The sequence below is a fragment of the Cricetulus griseus genome (assembly GCF_003668045.3).
Source record: "Cricetulus griseus strain 17A/GY chromosome 1 unlocalized genomic scaffold, alternate assembly CriGri-PICRH-1.0 chr1_1, whole genome shotgun sequence".
NCBI lineage: Eukaryota > Metazoa > Chordata > Mammalia > Rodentia > Cricetidae > Cricetulus > Cricetulus griseus.
In genome coordinates this window covers 64799169-64820460 of record NW_023276807.1, presented here as the reverse complement: position 1 = coordinate 64820460, position 21292 = coordinate 64799169, and the positions used below count along the sequence as shown (strand labels likewise).

At 39.7% G+C, this 21292-nt stretch overlaps 1 protein-coding gene across 1 annotated transcript in view; it reads right to left on the bottom strand.

Annotated features, from left to right (window-relative positions):
- Nucleotides 1-21292, bottom strand: part of Csmd1 (CUB and Sushi multiple domains 1) — a 1205306-nt gene that overhangs the window by 346044 nt on the left and 837970 nt on the right. Inside the window, exon 11 of the mRNA XM_027388213.2 lies at nucleotides 4640-4743. Within this exon, the coding sequence (XP_027244014.1) occupies nucleotides 4640-4743 (104 nt within the window). The remainder of the gene's footprint in view (nucleotides 1-4639; nucleotides 4744-21292) is intronic.

The following is a 21292-nucleotide window of genomic DNA, read 5'->3' as shown; positions in this document are numbered from 1 at the left end:
CCAGGTACCTGGGAGCTACTGTTTTGAAAATCATATGGATTTAACTTTTGGACCATGTGAGCCATGGGCCACATTCCCTAAGTGCTAATTGGCTGGATTTCTAATCACAGTGTATAATTATGAAAAGTGGATTTTTTTCTAGGCAACATTTAAATTGACATTTTCTGTCTTTATTCCTAACAGAACTTAGCCATGTCCTCCATTAGGAAGGGAAACTCGTTGTGATCAAATCAAAGAAACTTGACTGGCACACATGGGCTATGAGAATTCTTTTCTTTCTTCCCTTATCACTCTCCTTCTTTCTCTCCTTCATCCCTTCTCTCTCCCCTTCTTTTAGGAGTGCGGGGGATTGATTTCAAGGCCTTGTGCCTCCTGGGCTTGTGCCATACCCCTGGAGCCTGGTTTTCTTTGAATATAAAGAGAATGAATCATTTCATCTCAGGCCAGCAGGGAGATGTCAATCATAGCCACACCAAGGCAAGGGCTCTATCTAGAAGCAGGTTGAAGACAGGGTGAAGCCTCCCTGGGGATCAACACATTTCCTTATTATCTAATCCAAATATCCAGCTGTATGGTGGCTGCTACTTGCACACAGATTCCTTCATCCCCATAGAGGGCTGGACATTTAATAATCCATATCCTGTCTTGCAATCCTCCGTACATCCACGTTAACGCAATCTCCTGTTACTGCCAGCTAGAGCAAGGCCAGGTAAAGCAATATCTCCCCTTGCCAGTTTGCAATTTAATTTCGTGAAAATTGTCAATATATATTCTCAGAAAGAGCTCAGCAGAGATCTGTTAAGTTAGTTATTTCATTTTCTTTTGAGTTTGCCATGCTATACAAATGCCCTGAGAAAAATCAATCCTTCTTTTGGGGAGACTGGGGTGACAGATGAAACCCTGAACCATTATGGATCTTGCTCTTTGCTAAAAAGTTGGAGAAAATAAAAATCTATGAGCAGAAACCAGAGCTCTAAAAAACCCATTTAGGATGCATCATCCCATTATGTCATTTCCCTTCCTAAATATATTCCAAGTTCTGAGTAGAACCCACTGGTCACCCAAGAGGAAGACCAGTGAGATACTGGGCCCAGTGCACTTGTTACCAGTCCAGCATTTGGTGAGCTCAGTCTGGTGTGGTTGGAAATCTGCACCAAGGTGCTCCATAAGTCTATAGACTGACTACTATATAATGGGTCTTACTGAATCTGTCATTTATCCTAACAGATGAGAAAGCCCATACAGAGATTAATGCACAGTACATTATTACTCAAGTTGAGTTGTTGGTGTGTAATCTGGGTCTACCTACTTGTTCCAGAAACCAGGGAGGCCCCAGAATCTCCTGTCTCCGTACCTCAGGACTGGACACTAAGGAAATGTCTCCATGGTTCTTCTTCCTCTGCTTCAGCTGATTAAATGTGCTTTGCTCCTAGAAACATTATGTTTCCCAGAGGGCACCTCAGTTTGATTCAGTCGGCCATTTAGATTTTCATTTATAGATCTGAGCTATTACGAACCGGTCCTAATAACACTTATGTCATTGTAACATACAGTTTGCCATTGCTTTCTTAGCAACAAAAAGCCTTTAAAAAATGAGAGCATGAGCTTAGATCCTTAATAGCAACCCATGGGATGTTCTAGGGCATTCCCTTACTGCATTTATATTTTAACTTTTGCATTTATTTAAAAATCATTCTCATTTATTTGAGTGGCGTCCTTTGAAAAAGCAGGTGTTATGATAACAGTAAAGCCATTTCATGTGTGGTTTACATTTATTAGCTAAGTTTATTATATACATTTTGTAGCCATGAAAACAGAGGCACACAGAGGTAAAATGACTTCCCTCAGGGTCACAAAGGCAGGAAGCAGCACTGAATCAGAAACTACATCTTGGATGCCTACCCCATGTATGTCAACTATCTGACTGTTTGCAGATAATGTCATATACCACAGGACCAGTTGGAAGCATGGCAACAATACATGTTCCCAGTATTACCCTAGAGAATTCGGTGCCTTTAAAGTAAAAGAAAAAGCAAAATTTGAAACTTTCTATCCAGCCATTTGTCAAATATTATTGTAAATATATAATCATAACTCATGTTCATATCCTGCACTTATATATCATAATCCCCTGACATTTAGCATTTCTTATTCTCTTTCCACATCTTTTTTTTATTTCATTGATGCACCCTTTTATTAATGGCAGGAGATTACCTTGAACGAAAAGGCATGCCTTAGTGAAGATGAAGGTTTCTGACCCACCAGTTCCCATAGCCACTTTGCCCCAAATAAACACAGGGAGACATATTAATTATTAAAGTGTTGGCTAATGGCTAGGGCTTCTTATTGGCTAGCTCTGTCTTAATTATTAACCAATTTCTATTTTTTTTAATTCAAGTTGAGGAGTGGTGGGTGGATGGGGTAGGGGGTATGTTGGGGGTGGGGAAGGAGGGATGGGGTGAGGGGAGGGAGAGGGAGAAGGGACTTACATGTGAAACAAGTCTTTCCACATCTTATATTATACCAACATGTGTACTTCTTTATACATATGCATATATATATATATATATATATGGCTATATCTAATATATTATTGGGATATGGTTTATTTTTACCTGAGAGTATGTGACCTTACTGGATATTACACATTCTGTGACTGTCAATTTTCCTGCAAATTTTGTGATTACATTTTTCTTTAAAGCTGAATAATATTCCATTTTACATACACCAGATTTTCATTATCCATTTATCTGATGATGGACAATTATGTTGATTTTGATTCCTGTTCTCTGATGTTGTGAATAAATTTAATTGTTTTTCTGATTCTAACTATCATGGATTTTTCCTTTTTTTGGTGGTAAATAAGTGTATAAAATATATTTGATATCAAAAGTAAAAACTGCAATGTGGAATGTCACAGCTTCCCTTCTGAATGGCTGCTCTAACTATATAGACATTTATTAAATTATATAGTCTATGGGTTTGATTAATTTCAGTGTCTGAATATTTTATTTGCAATGGATTTATAATAATGGTTAAAACAATAATTATAGAAATATTTACAAACATGGGTGCAAGAACATGTGTGTATAGGTGTTGAGTGCTATGAGAGGTTTGGACAAATAAATACTTTCATATTTCACTTTGGTGAAAATGTAAATTTTCTACTATAGTTGAACAAAGAGTAATATCATGAATGGGGACACTCTTTATTTCTTACATTTCTTTGTTAGAAAAATTTCTTAAAGGCAAGTGAATTAACTACATTGCAAGAAGAGTTATAAAATGTATGGCTGCTACAAAATCTAAATAAGACAGTGTTGGTGGGAAGAGGAGAACTACACAAAGGCCATTTAAGGACTATGACATCCACATGACAGAGGTGGAGTCCTAGGGTACAAAACTTGTTTGGAATTGCCTCTTCATCATCCAGTCAGCTGGGAACCAGGAGAAATCCATCACTAACAGAAGTATGGCACAATACACAAATGGAATGAGAATGCAGTGCACATTAGACAGCCCAGGATGTGCTGGGTAACACTTGGGCACGACATCATCCTTGCCTTAATTGTACCCATTGGAAGGTATGAGCCAATCATGTGGCATTGATTATTGTCAGCCATAGTGGGAGTGAGCAATGACAAAATGAGCCTAAGTAGATGCTTATCTGCTACAATGTTGACAATAGAAAAAGTTAAAGTCTCAACACCCCCATGTAGCCTAGGCAGGACCATCAATACACCCAGGCATACACAGTGTGTTCTGCTATGGTGCCTTTCAAAATATGCATTACCTCCTAAAGAAGTGATCCACAAAGTAATAGAGAAACAGCACCCCTTTGCTGTCCTATCTATGTCCCCATGATTTCATGGACCACTTTCCCCAAGATAAAAGTTAAACACATAGTGACATACACACAACCTGAAAAAAGAGAGGAAGTCCCTTAGCATCTTGCCATGAGTGACAGAAGTTTTCAGGCTAGTGATTTCCAGTTACTGCCTGAAGTCATCTGAGATGAGGATGAATTTATTTCCTCTCAGCTCAAGATCTACAAAGATGGGCATTCACAGATCATATGTTTTCTTTTGATAAACACAGACCTGATGAAAACTGACAAGAACCCAGAGCTTGAAGCTTCTGAAGTCAACTTTGTTATGGGTTAGAAAGACTGAAACTTCAGGCACAAGAAGGGGCCTATGGCAGTGTCCTGCAGACTGCCCTGCATCTGGTGGGAATCTGGCCCACTTATTGTGCAATCTCATCTTCTTTTACTGGGTAGTTTTATAGAGCATGACGGTTCCCAGCAAGCATATGGCATTATCCCAGTAAACAACTATTCCAAAAACACCTGTTCACACTGGGGAGGGAGAGAGAGGACCACAGGGAGGCCTGAGTTGAGGAGGGCATGCTTCCTGATTTCTGTCTTTTTCTCTGTTTCATTTTATTTTTGCCAGGAACATAATTTTAAAAAAATAGTGAAAACAGTTCATACTGGTAAAATGTGGTCTTCAGTTAGCCCTTGTGCAAAATTAGAGTGATTGCCCCTAATGTATCCAGGGAGGGCACTTATCAAGGTAAGACAATCAACATCTGCCCATATAACTGCATGTTGAGAAGAATAGTGAAATGGCATACTCACACATACAAAACGGATCTGGTGTCTCCCACCTTCCCAGCATCTCCAACTGTCAGGGTGTCATACCCTCTTTCCAACTCAAACTCTTCAAAAGCAAGTTTGATGACCTAAATCCAAAGGGAAGACACAGTTAATGGCATAATGCAGACCTTCCTTGGCAATGCACATTTATAGTTTCATGCTTAGTTTTGGCTCCTTAATTCTTATGGATACCAAATAATTCGCAAGCTGCCTCAAGTTGCTGCATGGATAGTCGAGGTCTGACTGGACTGAATTTCAGAATTTGGGGGAATTAAAATGTTCTTTGTGTTTACCTGAACTCATTTTGAGTTACATATCTCTCAAATACATTACAACTCAGATGAATAGATTAACCAAGAATAAGCCAATATAAGCAGGAGGAATACTGTTGTAGTTAATGAGGCATGTTTTTAAGGATGCCTCATTATATTGAATCTTTTAAATTTACTTGTGTAGATATCATGTTACTATTCCCAATAACATAAGAGATTTCTGAGGCTAAGAAGCAAATTATCTTGTATTACACTTAGCTGTGCAAAATCTTGAAGTTTCTTCTTTTTATTTCCCTTTTCTATTTCTGAGAATGGCGCTCAAGGTTGCATCCACACAAGTCAAGTTCTCAATCAATGAACTGCACCATCAGATCTCAATTAGATAATTGGATGGATGGATGGATGGATGATGGGCAGGTGGGTGGATGGATGGGTAGATGGGTGTGTGGATAGGTGGAGGCAGGAAAGATGGTTAGGAATGAGGTTGACAAACAGACAGATGTGTAGGAATGAGGTTGACAAAAAGATAAAAAGAAGATATATTCCCCTGCGCTAAAACATCATTAAAAAAGATTCATAACCCTGAGTTAATTTCAGCTTTAGTATGTATATAATTAAAATGGCACACATATATAATATATACCACAATTAAAGAAATATGTACACTTATCATATTTGGACATGATGATTAGCATTATGCTAAACATTCCTCTATTTGACAGGTTTCTGTTTGACCCACCAACAGACTATAGGCACATGAACTCCTTTCTATGTAGAGCACAGGAAATTTTCTCCTGAAACAAACAAAGAAACAAATGCCACCTCTGTTGATCAATATTGTGATCAAGAGGCAAGATGATCAAAGGTGTCAGGAACTTAAGCCTTGGATAGCCAGGCATACAAAGAGGATATCAATAGATTAGCATAGATGAGAGATAGATAGATAGATAGATAGATAGATAGATAGATAGACAGATAGATGGATAGGCAGATGAAATACAGATAGTAGATAATTGGGGGTCAATAAGTGAGTTATTGGTAATGACAAGTGATAGAAAATATGTGGTATATTAGTTAGATAGGTAACTGGATAGGTCAGTGAATGGACAGATAGTTAAGTGGATGCATAGAAGGATGGATAGATGATTAATAAATAGATTGATAGAAGGATAGGTGGTTGGTAGATAGATTGTGGGGTGATAAGTAGAGTTATGGGTAGATGGGTGGATGATAAATACATGGATGGATAGAGGGATGGGTGATAAATAAGTAAACATGGAATGATAGGTAGATGATGGATGTTAGATAAATGAATAGATGGCTGCTAGCTAAGTGAGGTATTAAAGTAAGGTTATGTGGGTAGATGTTGGTTAATAGACACCTGAATGGACAGGTATAGTATAGGATGATGGACGAATGAATGATGGGGTGGCACATGGCTGTAGGTGAGGAAGGGAGATAGATGGGAGAAGGGAAACAGGAATTGCCGCTTATGACTGAGTGTGTGTGCTTTGTACAGAGAAGTCAAATGTCTGTCTCTTAGACTATTTTTATAAAAAGCAAGTGATGCTGGGAGTGAGGTCAATGTCCCTAAGACTCATCTCAACACACGCAGGTTGAATACTCTTTAGATGGCTGCTTTTCCCTAACAATGTAAATATAAGAGATGAATTGCTTATAATATTACACATCCTTACTAAAGTTAGTGACATGGCTATTACAATTCATTTAAAAACTACTAATTCAATTTGTGGTGTTTGTATGAATGCATTATTTGTACTGAAACTGGTGTGAGGTTGACAGCTGTCACAACCTTCTTTGAATTTTTCATGTTGAAATGAGGACTGAGGGGGCTTCTTGCGTCTAGTTCCCTCTCTCCTGACTATAGGAGGAAAGGGTCACAGAGTAATGGGATAAAGAAGCCAGTGTCACATCCTAGGCTTTTGTTTCCCATGACTTTCCTGTTTGTCCTATGCTGACTTGTTTAGAGCCTGCTGGCAATCCCTTTCAAGGCTTGCTAAAGTCATGTTAAGTCACTGACACATCTAACAGTGCCCTCCCCAGAGAGGCTGAGGATGAGCACAGCTGAAAACTGAGATCTAAGCTCCTGCAGAAGATGGAAAATCTCCCAAGTCCCAGCTGCATGGGATCTTGGCACTAAAGCCAACCTTGCAGTTCTTCTGTTCCCTGTAGAGGGCGCACCGGCTTCTGACTGATGGGTTTCCAAAAGGAGAGAATTTTTTTTTTTTTTGCAGATTTTTAAATTTGAATTAGAAACAAGATTGTTTTACATGACAATCCCAGTTCCCTTCTACCTCCCATACTGAAAGGGGAGAACCTTATTTTGCTCAGTTTCCTTATTTTCTCTGATCAATGCTTTCAGTTTGCTATCCGTGTTCCAAAAAATATTCCTTCCAGAAGGTAGTTTTCGAATTGAAGACAGTACTTCATTGTCAGCAAAATGTAGTAAAATATCTGGCATCCACCCCATGGGCTAATTCTTCTGTGTCTGTGTGATCACTTTGTATTCAGTAGTTCATTAAAAACTTATTTTTTTAGCATATTGTATTATAGAGAGACACTCCTAAAGTCTTCATTCGAATGACAGATACATTTCCACTTCCTTTTTAATCTATAGTAAACATGAATCTGCAGCAACTAGGATCAGGAGACTACGTTCATAAGCTGCTGAGTGAATGCACCTTTAAATGTGTTTATTTAGTTTAAAAAACATGCCTATTTCTGTAAATCAAGGATGTCATACTCAATAATGTAATACAGAGATCATCTTGTCAATTTATGGAGATGTGTGTGTCTGTGGCTCCCTACCTAGTACAATACATGTAGCAGCCTCTTTGTCTTTGGTGTAACTGTTCCTTGAAAACTGGAAGACAGATGTGCTAGTAGCAAACAGGTGGCAAGTCAGAACTTCAAGATCATTTTGTTTTGAAACCTGAAGTTATCTCAGTAAGTTGTGTGCCAAACTAGAACAGCCACTGTGGGTATGGTTATGATATGGGCAGATCATTAGCAATTAAATGATCACAAAGATAAGGATAGTAGGTTATCAAAATTCTTGATACCTTTCAAAATGCTGGTAGGGCTAAATCATGGACAACATAGCTTGAACAGTAGAGCAGGTGTCTGCCCCTCCCTGGTTCCCACTCAGCATCAATCATTAGATGGGATACAGTTGACACTGGCAACGATGTACAGGTGAGGATACATGAACAAACATATTAGATTTATATATGCTTACTGTACAGCTATATAATTGCAGTTTTAAGATCTACTGCCTCAGTCAGAAGAAAGTGGAAAACTTTCTAGTTTTTAAAAGATGTAACAGAGAAAAATGAAAATCAAAGCAAGCAAAAGACCAATAAAAAAATGCCAATTACAAGGCAAAACAAAACAAAAACTCCACAAAAGTACCATTAACTTTCATCAAAATATATTGTATAGGTTTTTTCAATTAAAAAATTCTTTATTCAGAAATGAAACTAAACAAACAAAAACCCCACAATTGACAAATAGGTGATCCACTCTATTCCATGTGGAAGTTTTATGTAGTAGGCAGCCATTACTGGTGCTGGTCTTCTAATAGTATCATTGTGAACATACAAATCATGCAGTGCTCACCAAAAAAAAAAAAAAAATGAAAGAGAGAAAGAAAAAGAAAAAAGTTCCTTATTATCTCAAAATGTTTCACCATATTTCACTATTTACTGAATAACATAAATTGAGAGAGGAGCTCTCTGAACTGAGTCCAAACACCATTAAAATGGTGAGAGGGTGTTGTCCTACAGACTTGGGAGTGAGAGGGATAGAAAGGGTTAGTGGGGATGAGATGAGAAGGCAGAAGAGGTGAAATTTAAAATTTTCATATTTTAAAAAATATGAAAAAATCACCACCTATACTCTGCCTTTTAAACATGACAGAGCAGAAAGCATCATATGCCATGTTATGGTTCTATCTTAATTTTTCGGTTTACTTTCATGTCATATTTGAAGTGCATTTCTTTTTCTTTAAAAAAAGAGACTTCTTAATTTTATGTGTATGAATGCTTTGTGTGTGTGTGTGTGTGTGTGTGTGTGTGTGTGTGTGTGTGTGTATACAGGCACGTGTGTGCACCAATGGAGATTAGAAGAGGACATTGGGTCCCTGGAACTAGAGTTACAGGTAGTTGTGAGCCTCTGTGTATGTGCTGAGAACTGAACCCGGGTCCATTGTGAGAGCAGCAGATGCTCCTAACTGCTAAGACCTCTCTGTAGCCTCCAAGTACATTTACTTTTCTAAGTATTATGACTGTGTTAGAAATAATGCTGGTAGGGAAAACTAAGCAGAGAAAAAAAATACAACTGTTTAAAATTTTCCAAATATTTTCATAAAAATTTTAGTGTAAACCCCTACATTTTGGGGAAAAAAGTAATTCCTGGATGCCTAATCAAGAACAGTGGGGTTGTCTTTCATCGGTGGGTTGAGGGCTTTGGACACACAGCAAGGGGCTCTAGGAACCCAAAGCTGCCATCTGACTCATTCAGTTCCAAGTTGTATATTGGAAGGAAGCTGCCCAAGTGTGAATCTCCTTGTGAAAACCTAACAATCGACAGCTGGCAATTATTAGTACTGTTGCTGCTAGCAATACCTTACACATTTGCAAAAGTGTGTGACTTCTTATGAAGTGGTAATTATTGAATGTTCTAGCAATTCCTCATGCACATACTTGAGCTAATAATGGCCAGTCATAAAAAAAAACAAAAAAAACTGGAAGCGTTGATGATTAATAGAAAAGCCATCTGTCTAAGTGTGTCTGGCACAGTCTGGAGGAATGACTATCTGAAGATCCTATATAAGCTCAGGTATGACCATATTGTTCCCAAGCTGCAAAAATGGTGCAGTGTCCTTGGAATATACTTTGCCATCTCCTTATAGACAGACTCTACCCATATCCTACACTGCTGTGAGAAAAAGGTTCCCCCACCATTCCAAGTGTAACTACACTCTGCTTACCTCTGCTATAAAGAGCAAAGTAAAGCAAACAAAAACAGGTGAGAGAGGAGCCAGGCCTGGATGCATCCTGATACAGGGCAGCATGGCTCCTCTCCTAGGCTGTCTGTCCTCTGCAAAGCTAGAATTGCTGGTTCCTTTGGTGTTTCAGGGGCCTAAATGGTACACATGAACAAGTGTGCACGGGAACTGGTATCCAGGACACCATCTATCCTGTCCCTCTTGTAGAAAATCAGTTCACAGCTGCTGGATTCTGCCATGCTCATTTCCACACTTCTATCTTTATTTCCATAGAGTTTTATCTCTTGTGTATGAATGAGAACAATCTATACCATAAAATACATCTCTCTAACATAAACTGCAAAAAGAAAAAATAAGCCAGTAATACTGTCAGGGGTGCAGAATATTTACAGAACAACAGTAGAGATTTCACCCAGCTAAGCAGGGAAAGCTTGAGCTAAGGACGGGAGTGGTAGAAGTTTCCCATGGCTGCCACATGGAGGGTGGCTGCAGCAGGGAGAGACCCAAGGGCTTCTCCTAAGCCCTTGCCACCGAAGCGAACGGAATCCCTAGCAGAGCGCAGAAACTTATTAAAATGTGTTCTCAGATGTGTGAAACTGCGAAGGGTATTTATTAAAATTGAGAGACTGGGAATTTAAAAGTCACAATACAATAACTGCAAAAGAGAGAATCAGAACATCATTAGAAGTTGGCAAAACACAGAATTAACGCTCACATCAATCAAATGAGACTAGAGGCGTATCTTAGGCGGGACTCTGAAGGAATAAAAGATGAAAGGGTGGCGGGAGAAAAATGACAGCTCTCGAGATAAAAGCGAGGATATTGAAGTTTGGGAAGCTATAACAAAGGGTGCAGGATCAATAATTAGAAAAATCATGGAACACACATTCTACAACTCATTAAAGAGTTGAGACTGGAGATTAAAGGTGGCTCATTATAATCCATGCGAACAAAACACAGCTACAAGGGAACGTGAAGACAATGTCACCTCAAAGCCTTTCACACTAAGACACACTGAAGTATTCTCTTCGCACACTCAGGAGAATATGTGGATTATATTTGAAGAAATACAAATCAAAGTTACTTTCATTTTTCAATAGAACATCAGAGCAGGTGATTTACGTGGCCCAGATTAAAAGATAATGTATACCTTCCTAGTGCACTTACTCAGCAGAGGGACTACATTATGTGCGGAAGGGAGACTCTTTGCGTGTGTGTGTGTGTGTGTGTGTGTGTGTGTGTGTGTGTGTGTGTGTGTAGCAGAGCAGTTTATTTAGGTGTCTCACTATCTTCAGCTTGGCTTAAAGGCATATTGCCAACAAGAATAATGTTTAAGGGGACGAAGACCTAATAAAATACTCATAAGCTAGAAGAGAAAAGGCTAGTTGATAAAAATAAAAGCATCCACATTTACTATAACACAGTAAACAATTTTTAGTCTTGAAGAATGGTGTGGAGCCCTGGTGTTGAGCTCTGAAGCACACATTTTCTCATGGGGAATGGAGCATGAGCAAGAGGTGAGAAGTTGGGAACACCCTGATGCAGATGGCTCCAAGCAGCTGGACTCAACTAGGGCTCATGCCAGAGCTGGGTAGAGTCTGAAGGAGCTTTGGCTGCATACAGTGAACCTGCCTCATGGTGCAAGCTGTCTTCGTCATTCCTAATGGTATATAGCAGCAGTCTGTGCTAGGGAAGAGAACAAGAGGCTTAATGCAACTTTGATTCTGCAAGACACTAGAAGGAATTAGGAGATCAACATAGTTGTAGAAAAGAGGGAAATGAAGAAGTGATGATTGATTCTTACCTCGAGCGATTGGCTACAAGTTGGGAAAGCACATTACTCAGTGTCTCACTTTGTATCCTTGGCTGACTGGACCAGACTGGCATCCAGCTCAATGATGTTCCTGTCTCTGTCTCTGTCTCTCTGTCTCTGTCTCCCAAGCACTTGGATTAAATAGGGGTTCTTAATGTATGGGTCATGACCCCTTTGGGGGTCGCATATCAGACATCCTGTATATCAGATACTTAACAATTACAATTTATAACAGTATTAAAATTGCAGTTATGAAGTAGCAATGAAATAATTTTATGGTTGGGGTCACCACAACATGAGGAACTGTATTAAATAGTTGCAGCATTGGGAAGTTGAGAACAACTGAGTTAAAGGCATGTGCCACCAGGCTTAGATGGTTATTAATCTATCATCTTGCCCTCACCTTCAGCCATGTCTATAAACATCATCATTTCCCCTAAGAGCAGATACTGTGTATGTGCACACACACAAAGTACATGGAACAGAACCTCCAGCCTGGGAACCCACAGGTAAGAGGAGATGTCTAGTGGGAAATTACCAATACAGAGCCTACTTAGGGGCTGGCTACAGAGATGCAGTCCACAAAGGTGATGCAGGGGCCAGGCTACAGTGATTCACTTGGTATTTTCATTATTTTTTGTTATTATTCTTTGCATTTCTTAAAAGAATCTTAAATATCTTAAAACACATATAAAATAACATAGCATAAAGACACAATGAAACCATTTTGTGTCAAAGCATTTGAATGCAAATGTTGGCATTATCACTTACTAAGTGTGCCTCGTCCCCAATGGAGGAATTGCTTATCTATGATTTAGGGTTAATAATGAGTGCCTTTCCTATAGGATATCTTAAGAATTGTACAACACTTCAAGTACAAAGTGACTGCCCTTGAACTTGGTAAAGCTGCAAAGTTTTGTAAATAATGCACACTGCTAGTATTATGGAAAAATCACAGAAATTGAATTAGCAAAATCTATATAGTTAAAATAAATAATTGAAGTTTTAGGGGCAAAGTCAATCATAATACACAATGCATGACAGTTATTCAAAAGATCTTGGCAAAACAGGAAACACATGCAAAGTAGCTTTGCTGAAAAGTTCATAGATGGTGGGTGTCTTTGTTTACTAATTTCATTCCTGAGAATGCTTTTGAAAATTGTGGTAAAGTAAATCTAAGACTTGTGTTAAGCTCAGTGAACCAAGACCTATGATATACCATTTGGGAAAAAATAGTTAATGTTATTATATGTTATTATATAAATATGCATTTATAGCATATTTACTGTAGAAAATGCCTTACATATTTTATGCTGAAAATAAAAAGCATGAAATTAGCATCTTGTCTAAAACAAGTAGTGAGAAAATCCCCCCCACCCATGTGAGCCATGAACTATATAGCTTTGTACCCTGGTGGTATTTAGCAAAGACAGCATAAATGGTGCTACTTTCTAGTGGTGGGAGCCTCAACTTGGGCAGCTCAGAATGCACAGAGTTGTGGCCATGGACATGTATTCAAGAAAAATCAGTTTTCAAAGTTTAAGTTATCTCATATCTGATCCTTAGGAGCCTACGTTACAGTGACAGGGGCTAGCTGCAAGCCCCTGTTCCATTTGCTACCAAACATTGACCTTGAAGAAGATACCGCTTCCTACTCACTTTGGATCTCTTTCCTCACTTCATCCAGTAGAGTTCCTGTTTGCTGAATGGGATTCCTAAGTGCATTAACATTCAGTGTGAGAAGAAGTCTGACAAGAGGGGAGAGCTAGGATAGCAGACTTCTGGATATGACTCAGGTGTTAGACACAAGAACTCACAGCAGCTGTGGTTACCCACATCAGACCTCTACAAGATCAGGAGACTTAAAATTTCTAGTTCGGAGGGAACAGACTCTCTAGATGCCCTGTCCCTAACTGAAGAGCTAGTGGTGGTTGATAGCTGCTGGAAGAAGTGTTATTTTCCCTTGGTGGCTGTCACTGGTAGGCTGTTCATGCTCCCATGGATAGTACCACACATAAAGTATATGGGTGGCACTAATCTGATTTAGTGAATTAAAAAAGATGAATATAGAGTGCAGATGAAGGATATGTGGAGGAGGGAACTGGAGGGAGGAAGTAAGGGATATATAAGGCCAAGATACATTGTACAGGAGTGAAAATTAAAAAAAATAAAAACAACTAATACGCTAATCATGATTTATCACATCAGGAAAAAAGAAGTGGAATTTGTGTTTAAAACATGTTCTCAATTACAGAAACAGAGACTAAAGTATATTAAAAATGGCCAGTGACAAAATTACTTTCTAAACCTTTCTACACTTGGAGGAAAAGCTAAGCACTTGACAACCTTTTCAGGGGTGGGACTTGCACCCTCCCAACCCCGGGCCGGTGGTGTAGATGAGCCATTTAGCAGTGTATATTTTAGCTCCCTTGTCATTAAAATACAGAAGTGGGATTACTAACCAAGATTTTCTCTAACACTTAACCATATAGTTCTGTCTCCATCGCAAGCTATATCTGATGGGTCTGAATCAGCTGCCTTGTTTGAATATAGTCATGGAAGCTTTGTGACTGCAATGGAAACAGTAAACTATGTTTACTGTGGGTGGTTCACAGGTATGGTGGTTCACACATGCAATTCCAGCTCTTGGTGGTGAAAGTACAAAAAAGGATAAGAAGTCCATGGCTATCCTGGGCTACACTAAGGTTTAAGACCAGCTTGAGCCACTTGAGACCCTGCATCATAAAACCATGGAAAAGGAAAAAGAGGGGAAACAAGTTAGAAAAATAGTTTATAATAGTATAATAGTTTCCACTTCCTGAGTGGAATTCCAGTTCACATCAACAGCAATCTGACTGTACCTTGCTTCCTGAGCTGGATGGAGGCCTGTCAGCCCAGCAGCCATGTGTGAGGTTACCTGGTCAGAAAAGCAATTATCAGGTTGGCAGATTCTGTAGTCATGGTAACAGGGTGAAGCAATAAGGCCAGAGCATCAACTCTGATGCTTCACTTTCTCCCATCTGCAGTTTCTCATTTCTTCAAAGTGTGAAGAGAAGGTGTGAACCTGTCCTCTCACAGGTATGCATAAGCCCTACATCAGCTTTCCCTCTGGTGTCATTAAGTCACCAGAGCAGATTAAGAAAATTGAGAGCAAATGGGAGAGCAGTCTTGACAAGGACTACACATGGATGTTTGCATCCAGGTAAAGGATTCTCTGCCAAGAACGAGAAAAGGGCTGTGCTCTGCTGGCTCAGAGAGATGCCAGGGCTGTATGGAGCTCTGGCACTGCCTTCCTCCTGATTCCTCCCTTGTCTGTCTTCAGCCCTAGCACCTGCTCAATTCTGTATTTTCCTTGTTTGAATAGAGATGGGGGGAGGGGTAGAGGGAGGCAGTGTGTTGTGTGTATGTGTGTGTGTGTGTGTGTGTATGTGTGTGTGTGTGTGTGTGAGAGAGAGAGAGAGAGAGAGGGAGAGAGAGAGATGCCTTATAAAATGCATCTCTGAAGATAAAATAACTTTGAATGCATAATCCATAACTTACTTGGCCCAGCCTGGTATAAGGTACTAGCCTAGGGCCCCAACTACCATAACAATATCCTAAAAGAATTTTGAAAATCAGTCAGTGAAAGTCACTGTGTGTATAGTCACTGAACAAGTACAGTGAAGTGACATCATCCCTTCTTGCTACCAGGAACAAAAGTATGCCCTAGAGATGCTCACTCAGCTTTTGGGTAAAACACAACTTGGGATTGATTTAAATGCATACTTTGCCTAGATAAAAATCCAAGTGCATCCTCCAAGAAAGGCTGCTTCTCACTCATAGGCCACTGATGGAGTAAAAACTCAGCTACAGATATTTTAAATTCAGAAAATATCTTTTAAAATAATTCCAATTTTGAGGTTCTTAAAGCAAAGTTGCCCCATGAGTCTGTGGATATGTTTGCTAAAGGTTTGCCTAACTCTGTGTGATCTTGTGACATTATATAATTGTAGTGTTGAGGATCAAAGCCAAGGTCTTCCGCACACTATGCAAACACCCTTGAATGATGCTACATCCCTATCCCTGTGTATTGCTACTAAAGCCATGAAGTTGTTTTTAGAAGCCAATGTAGGCACACATGTAACAGTGTCTATGACCATGAAAACACAGGCATTATTTACAGAAATTGCCACTGCTAACAGCTAGGAATATCTAGTTTAGAAGTCCAAAACTGTCAAAATCTAACTGAATTTAGAAATGGTCTTATCTACCACAAAAAAGCACATCTTAGGTGCATGGGTCCTCAGACATCTTTAGGTCCATGCTGTAACATGTTTTGTCTGCAGTGTGTCTTGCTTCCTTGCAAAGCTGCCCTCTTGGAGGAAAAAACTTGTTTCTCATAATGCTGTGTCCTCATCCACTGGCCCAGTGGCATATTCATCCACTCATTCATTCATTCATTCATTCATTCACTCACTCATTCATTCATTCATTCATTATTTCAACACAATCTCTTGCCTACCATGTTGCACTATGCCCTGGAAGCATAGTATGAAATAAGCCTTTTCTCATGTAAATGGCTTTTGTGAGGGCATTTTGTTATGGCAACAGGAAAAGTAACCAATGCAACAGCTTAGGCAAAATGCTTGATTCCAAGCCTGATGCTCTTACAGTCCTGCACCCTGAGGTGTACCCCTGAGGACACTCTACTGTGTCCTGCAAAAGATGCTTTGGGACCAGGAACTCCTAACAAGCCCACAGGTGATTCTCCACCAGGATTCCAGCTGTTGTCTATGGCATTTCACCAGTGTCTGCCGACACTCAGGTTTTAGTTTCCACATGTAGTTTACACATAAAAAAAAAAAAACACCTTTTGTGGATTTATGCTGGACTAAGCTTCTCATTTATTTTTATTATAAATTCAAGTTTTTCAGGTCTTGACTCCTTCCACCATAAGCAAGACAGTAATACAGGCATTGGCAGCAGTTCAACTGCAATGACAGGTCAACCCACACAAACACTAGGCATCATTCCAAGCCACTGCACTCAGACGCTGGAGCTGCATTCATTTTGAATGCATATCAAGAATTGCAATAGGACCATGCAAGTTATGTTTTCCATGCAATTTTAAAGATCTGAGGAAATTAAATGTCTAGTGCATTTAACAATCCTATTTGCCTTTACTATAAATAAGAGTACCAGAGCCTGGGTATTTCTAGTGTGTCCAGTCACTAATGTCATGAGAGTGATGTTGACATGCCATTCAACAGACAAAGACAGCCAAGCCACCCTGAGTCAGAAGGGCCCTAGACCTTTGCAAAGGTTTGTATGTTAAATATGTGAAGACCAGCCATTTATTCTGTCCTATTTCAGAAATATCAGTGCAAATAAAGGAAAGTAACTGGTTTCCAGAGACAGGAGGGGGAGAGAGCAGGATTCCTCAACCACATCATCATAGTAGGGATAGAGAATATTGCAAAATAGTTGATAGTCATTAACAAATCCCATGCTCTACCACAACATGGGACTTTCCTGTATCAAACTGTGGGTCTGACTTGCTTCCTAAGTGAATGGCATGTGTCAGGGTCCTTCAGGTTTTAAAATGGCTTATTGTCAACAAGGAAACAGAGGCTAAAATAATAGTCAGAAATCAGAGCAAGCCTCTAATTTCTGCCTTTGGGTGCCCAGCTCCTCCCTGTTTTTAACATTTGTGTTTTACTCTGTATTTCCAGTGTCTGTGGGGAAGATGGCCTTCATATTTCTTCTAGACAATTGAGGATTTTGTGGTGTGACACCTAGTGACTCACCAACTGTCTCACAGCAAGAGCAAAATCAGGAATGTGAGCGCAGTCATTACACCTCAAATCTCTCTTCTCTCTCCCATCCTTTCTTCTTTCCTTCCTTCCTTCCTTCCTTCCTTCCTTCCTTCCTTCCTTCCTTCCTTCTTTGCCTCTTTTCTTTCTTCATTTTTCCCTGCCTTTCTCCCTCCCTACCTCCTGCCTCTCTGTCTTTATTCCAATACTGGAAATCAAACTCAAGGCCTTGTACATGCTAGGAAAAGTCCACACTATTAACCAGGAAGAATACACCATAATTTACATATTTCTCCATGAAGGACATTCCATAAAGCATAAAAGTTATTCATTAGTCATTTATATCACCACTTCCCCAGATATTTGTGGACATTATATTATAGATAACTTCAAAATTTCCAGGTAAACAAATGGAGAATTTTCTTTAAAGTTGCAAAACATCTCAGTATTGCACTTGGAGGTGTCAGGAGCCTTGCACGCCAGACTAGTCCCCAAACTAGGCAAGCCAGGTCTGGATGAGTTATTTAACTGGGTATGGCTGTTATCTTGGTTGTGAAAAGCAATGTGACCATTTCTGTAACAACACTACTATGAGAATCAACACAATTTAGGTCATTTCTGTTTGAATATCATTCAGTTGCTGAAGAGACTCATTCATACTTGGAATGTTTGGTTTTTTGTTTGTCTGTTTGTTTTTTCTGTAAGTTTAATGCTACAAACACAGAAAGAAAGACATGGATGTGGGTTAGTGTGGAGCATATAATATCTGTGGGAACATAGAGTCAGCTGTGGAGCCATGATGACCTCATGGTCTCACAGCAGAGGAACCTGGCCACTAAGGTGACCATCACCCTTATCAGGTTTGAGCCTGTGTGTGTTCCTTCTATACCGCATGTGTGACTCCGAATTTCTCAGAATTGCCCACCAATAGGCCTGTTATTAGAGGGAAAACTTGAAAAGATCCACTTGTAAATTGTTACAGGAATTGATGAAAAGATGGAAAAAGAGAATGGGACAGAGAACCAAGATTAACAGTGACACTTGAAGGAGGCAGAAAAATTGTGTGTTAATAGTTATTTTTAATTGATCCAATAAAAAGACCTAGAATGAACTCAGTAGTCCTCTTTATCACAGGCCGTACATCCACCTGAAATGCAGCAATGAGATTTGTACCTAAAGTCAAGTTGGTAGAAATATATAGTCTTAGATTGCCTTGGTGAGAAGCATCCTTTCTTGTTTCTTCTTGTTTGGCTGTGTAGATCAAGGTCTCACTATATTGCCCAGGATCCCCTCAAATTTACAATCTAACTTCTTCCTCCACTGTGTCTGCTAAGAAGTCTCATTTCTTATTTCTACCTCTGCAATAGTAAATAGAGTAAGGACATACTATCATATGTATGGTGTTTATTTTGTGGGGCAGGGTGCTTTTCTGAAAAAATTTTAATCTAGCCAGGATAATTTATCCCTTGTAATGTCAGAGAAATCATTCTACATGCATGATCTTGTATGGAGACTTGTTGGTGCGGCAGGGCATGCACATTAAAATTTCAGGAAAATGATGGAGGAAAAGAAGGCTGAGAAATGAATGCAAATGAAGAAGCCTGGAGTGGGAAGTTAGTCTGAGAGGCCATAGCAGACAAATCACACAGATACCTCCCAGCTCCTATGCAAAGCAGACAATGGACTCATTCCTGCCAATCAAGTGAACAATAAGGTCTTTCTGCTGGACACCTACACAGGCAGACTTGAGGGAAGAGTGCAAAATTCTCTGCTTAAGCAAGGTCTGTCACAGGTTTGACAGTTCAGTAATGTGACTGTGACAGTGGGGATGAATGTCCACTGTAAGAGAAAGCTACTTCCCCCTGCCAAGAGAGGAGTCTGCTACTGACCAAGGCTGCTCCACTGCAAGTACAGCTAAAGGGGTGGGAGGAATAACCAATCCTACCCTTCTGAACCCGGGTCCCTGGTGCTGTCCCCTATGGAGCCCTGGCAGAAAAGTGTAAGTTTGCCTTTTTCTTTTTTGTAACTCCCCTTCCTTCTTACAGACACTTGCCAAAGCCTAACTTGATTTTCCTGAGACTTCCAGCTTCTTTATTTTTTGTCAGTAGTCATTCCTTCTCCCTGGACTCAACCTGACAGCTGACCATTGTCTTTTCTGCTCCTTCTCCTCCTCCTCCTCCTCCTCTCCCTCCTCCTTCTCCTCCTTCTCATCTTCCTCCTTCTTCTCCTCTTCCTCTCCCCTTCTCCTCCTCCCCTTCTCCTCCTGCCACTTCCTCCTCCTCCTCCTCCTCCTTTTCTTCCTCCTCCTCCTCCTCCTTCTCCTCCTTCTCTTCCTCCTCCTCCTCCTCCTCCTCCTCCTCCTCCTCCTCCATCTTCTCGATATGGCCACTGAGATTTACAACTTGCCTGCTCTGGAGTTTGTTTGTTTGTTTCCCTCTTTAAGCTATAATAAAATTGTCCTTGAAATTTCTTCTGAACAGGTGTCTCAATTATTTTATTTAGGGGCACTAAGGACCCCAAGAAACCCAAATTTTCCACTTAACATGGTAGAATCTAGGTCGTTCTCCCTGATATTTGCAGTAACACAACCCTAAAACAAGTATTCCATAAACTGTAACTATATATAATTATTTACGCAAGAAAAATGAATTAAATATTAAAATGCTTTATGATAAAGTTATGAACCAATGATTATTTTTCTTTCCTTGTTGATATTCTGAGTTGTTTAATGTATATGAGTATATATGTATGCATATATAATACATAATTTTTAAATTAGTCATTTTAAATAAGTGTATTGGAAAGTAGATAAAGGGTCAGCTGGGAGCAATCAGCAAGTTGAGAACAGGAATATCCCTGTGAAGCTTACATGCAACACTTGTCATTATCACTATGCAGGAAATGCCCATCTAATTTCCAGTGCCTATTTAGATGAGGATGAATGCTACACAAACAACACATTCTTCAGAGTGATGATATGCAGAAGCAACACTGTTCTCCTTAAATATGACTGACAAACAACCTGAAAGTGACTGACAAGACCAGCGATCTCTATGAAACAAAGCACAACCAGCCACAAATGGAGAAATCGGAAGGCAGTGGCACAGCCTTCCAAAACAACTCAGAAAGCTGAGGTAATGTGGGGCATCAGAATGAAAAGAAGAAACAAACGAGAAACAAATAATCATGCCCCAAAGAGTCATTTGAATAAATGGCTGGGATGACTCTCGAGCTCCACCAGGGCTCCAAACTAAGCACTTCATTAGACATTCTGCTCATTAGAATCAATTATTAGATGGAACTAGACACCACGAAACTTCAGAAAAAAGTCACTGTTTGAACACAATTCCTCTCTCCAGCCATACTAGTAAAAAAGATGGTGAGGATGTTACAGAAGTCCATGGGACGCTTGTCCTGTGAGCTCATTGCTCCCAGCTGACCCTTTATCTTCTTTCCAAATAAGAACCTTATAGACCACATTAAACTGAAAGATTAATTTCTGTTCTGAGAACAGTTTTCCTAGCAAAATGTAATGTCCAGTTCAATACTTAGAAGTGCTTTTAAATTTGAACCCCTGAGGCTAGAGCGATGGCTCAGCAGGTATGAACATTTGCTTCCCTCACTAGTAGCATGGTTTGGGTTCCCAGCACTAGCACAGGGGCTCACTACTGTCTATAATTCCAGCTCCATGGTATCTAATACCCCTTTCTCACCTCAGGGGGTACCAGT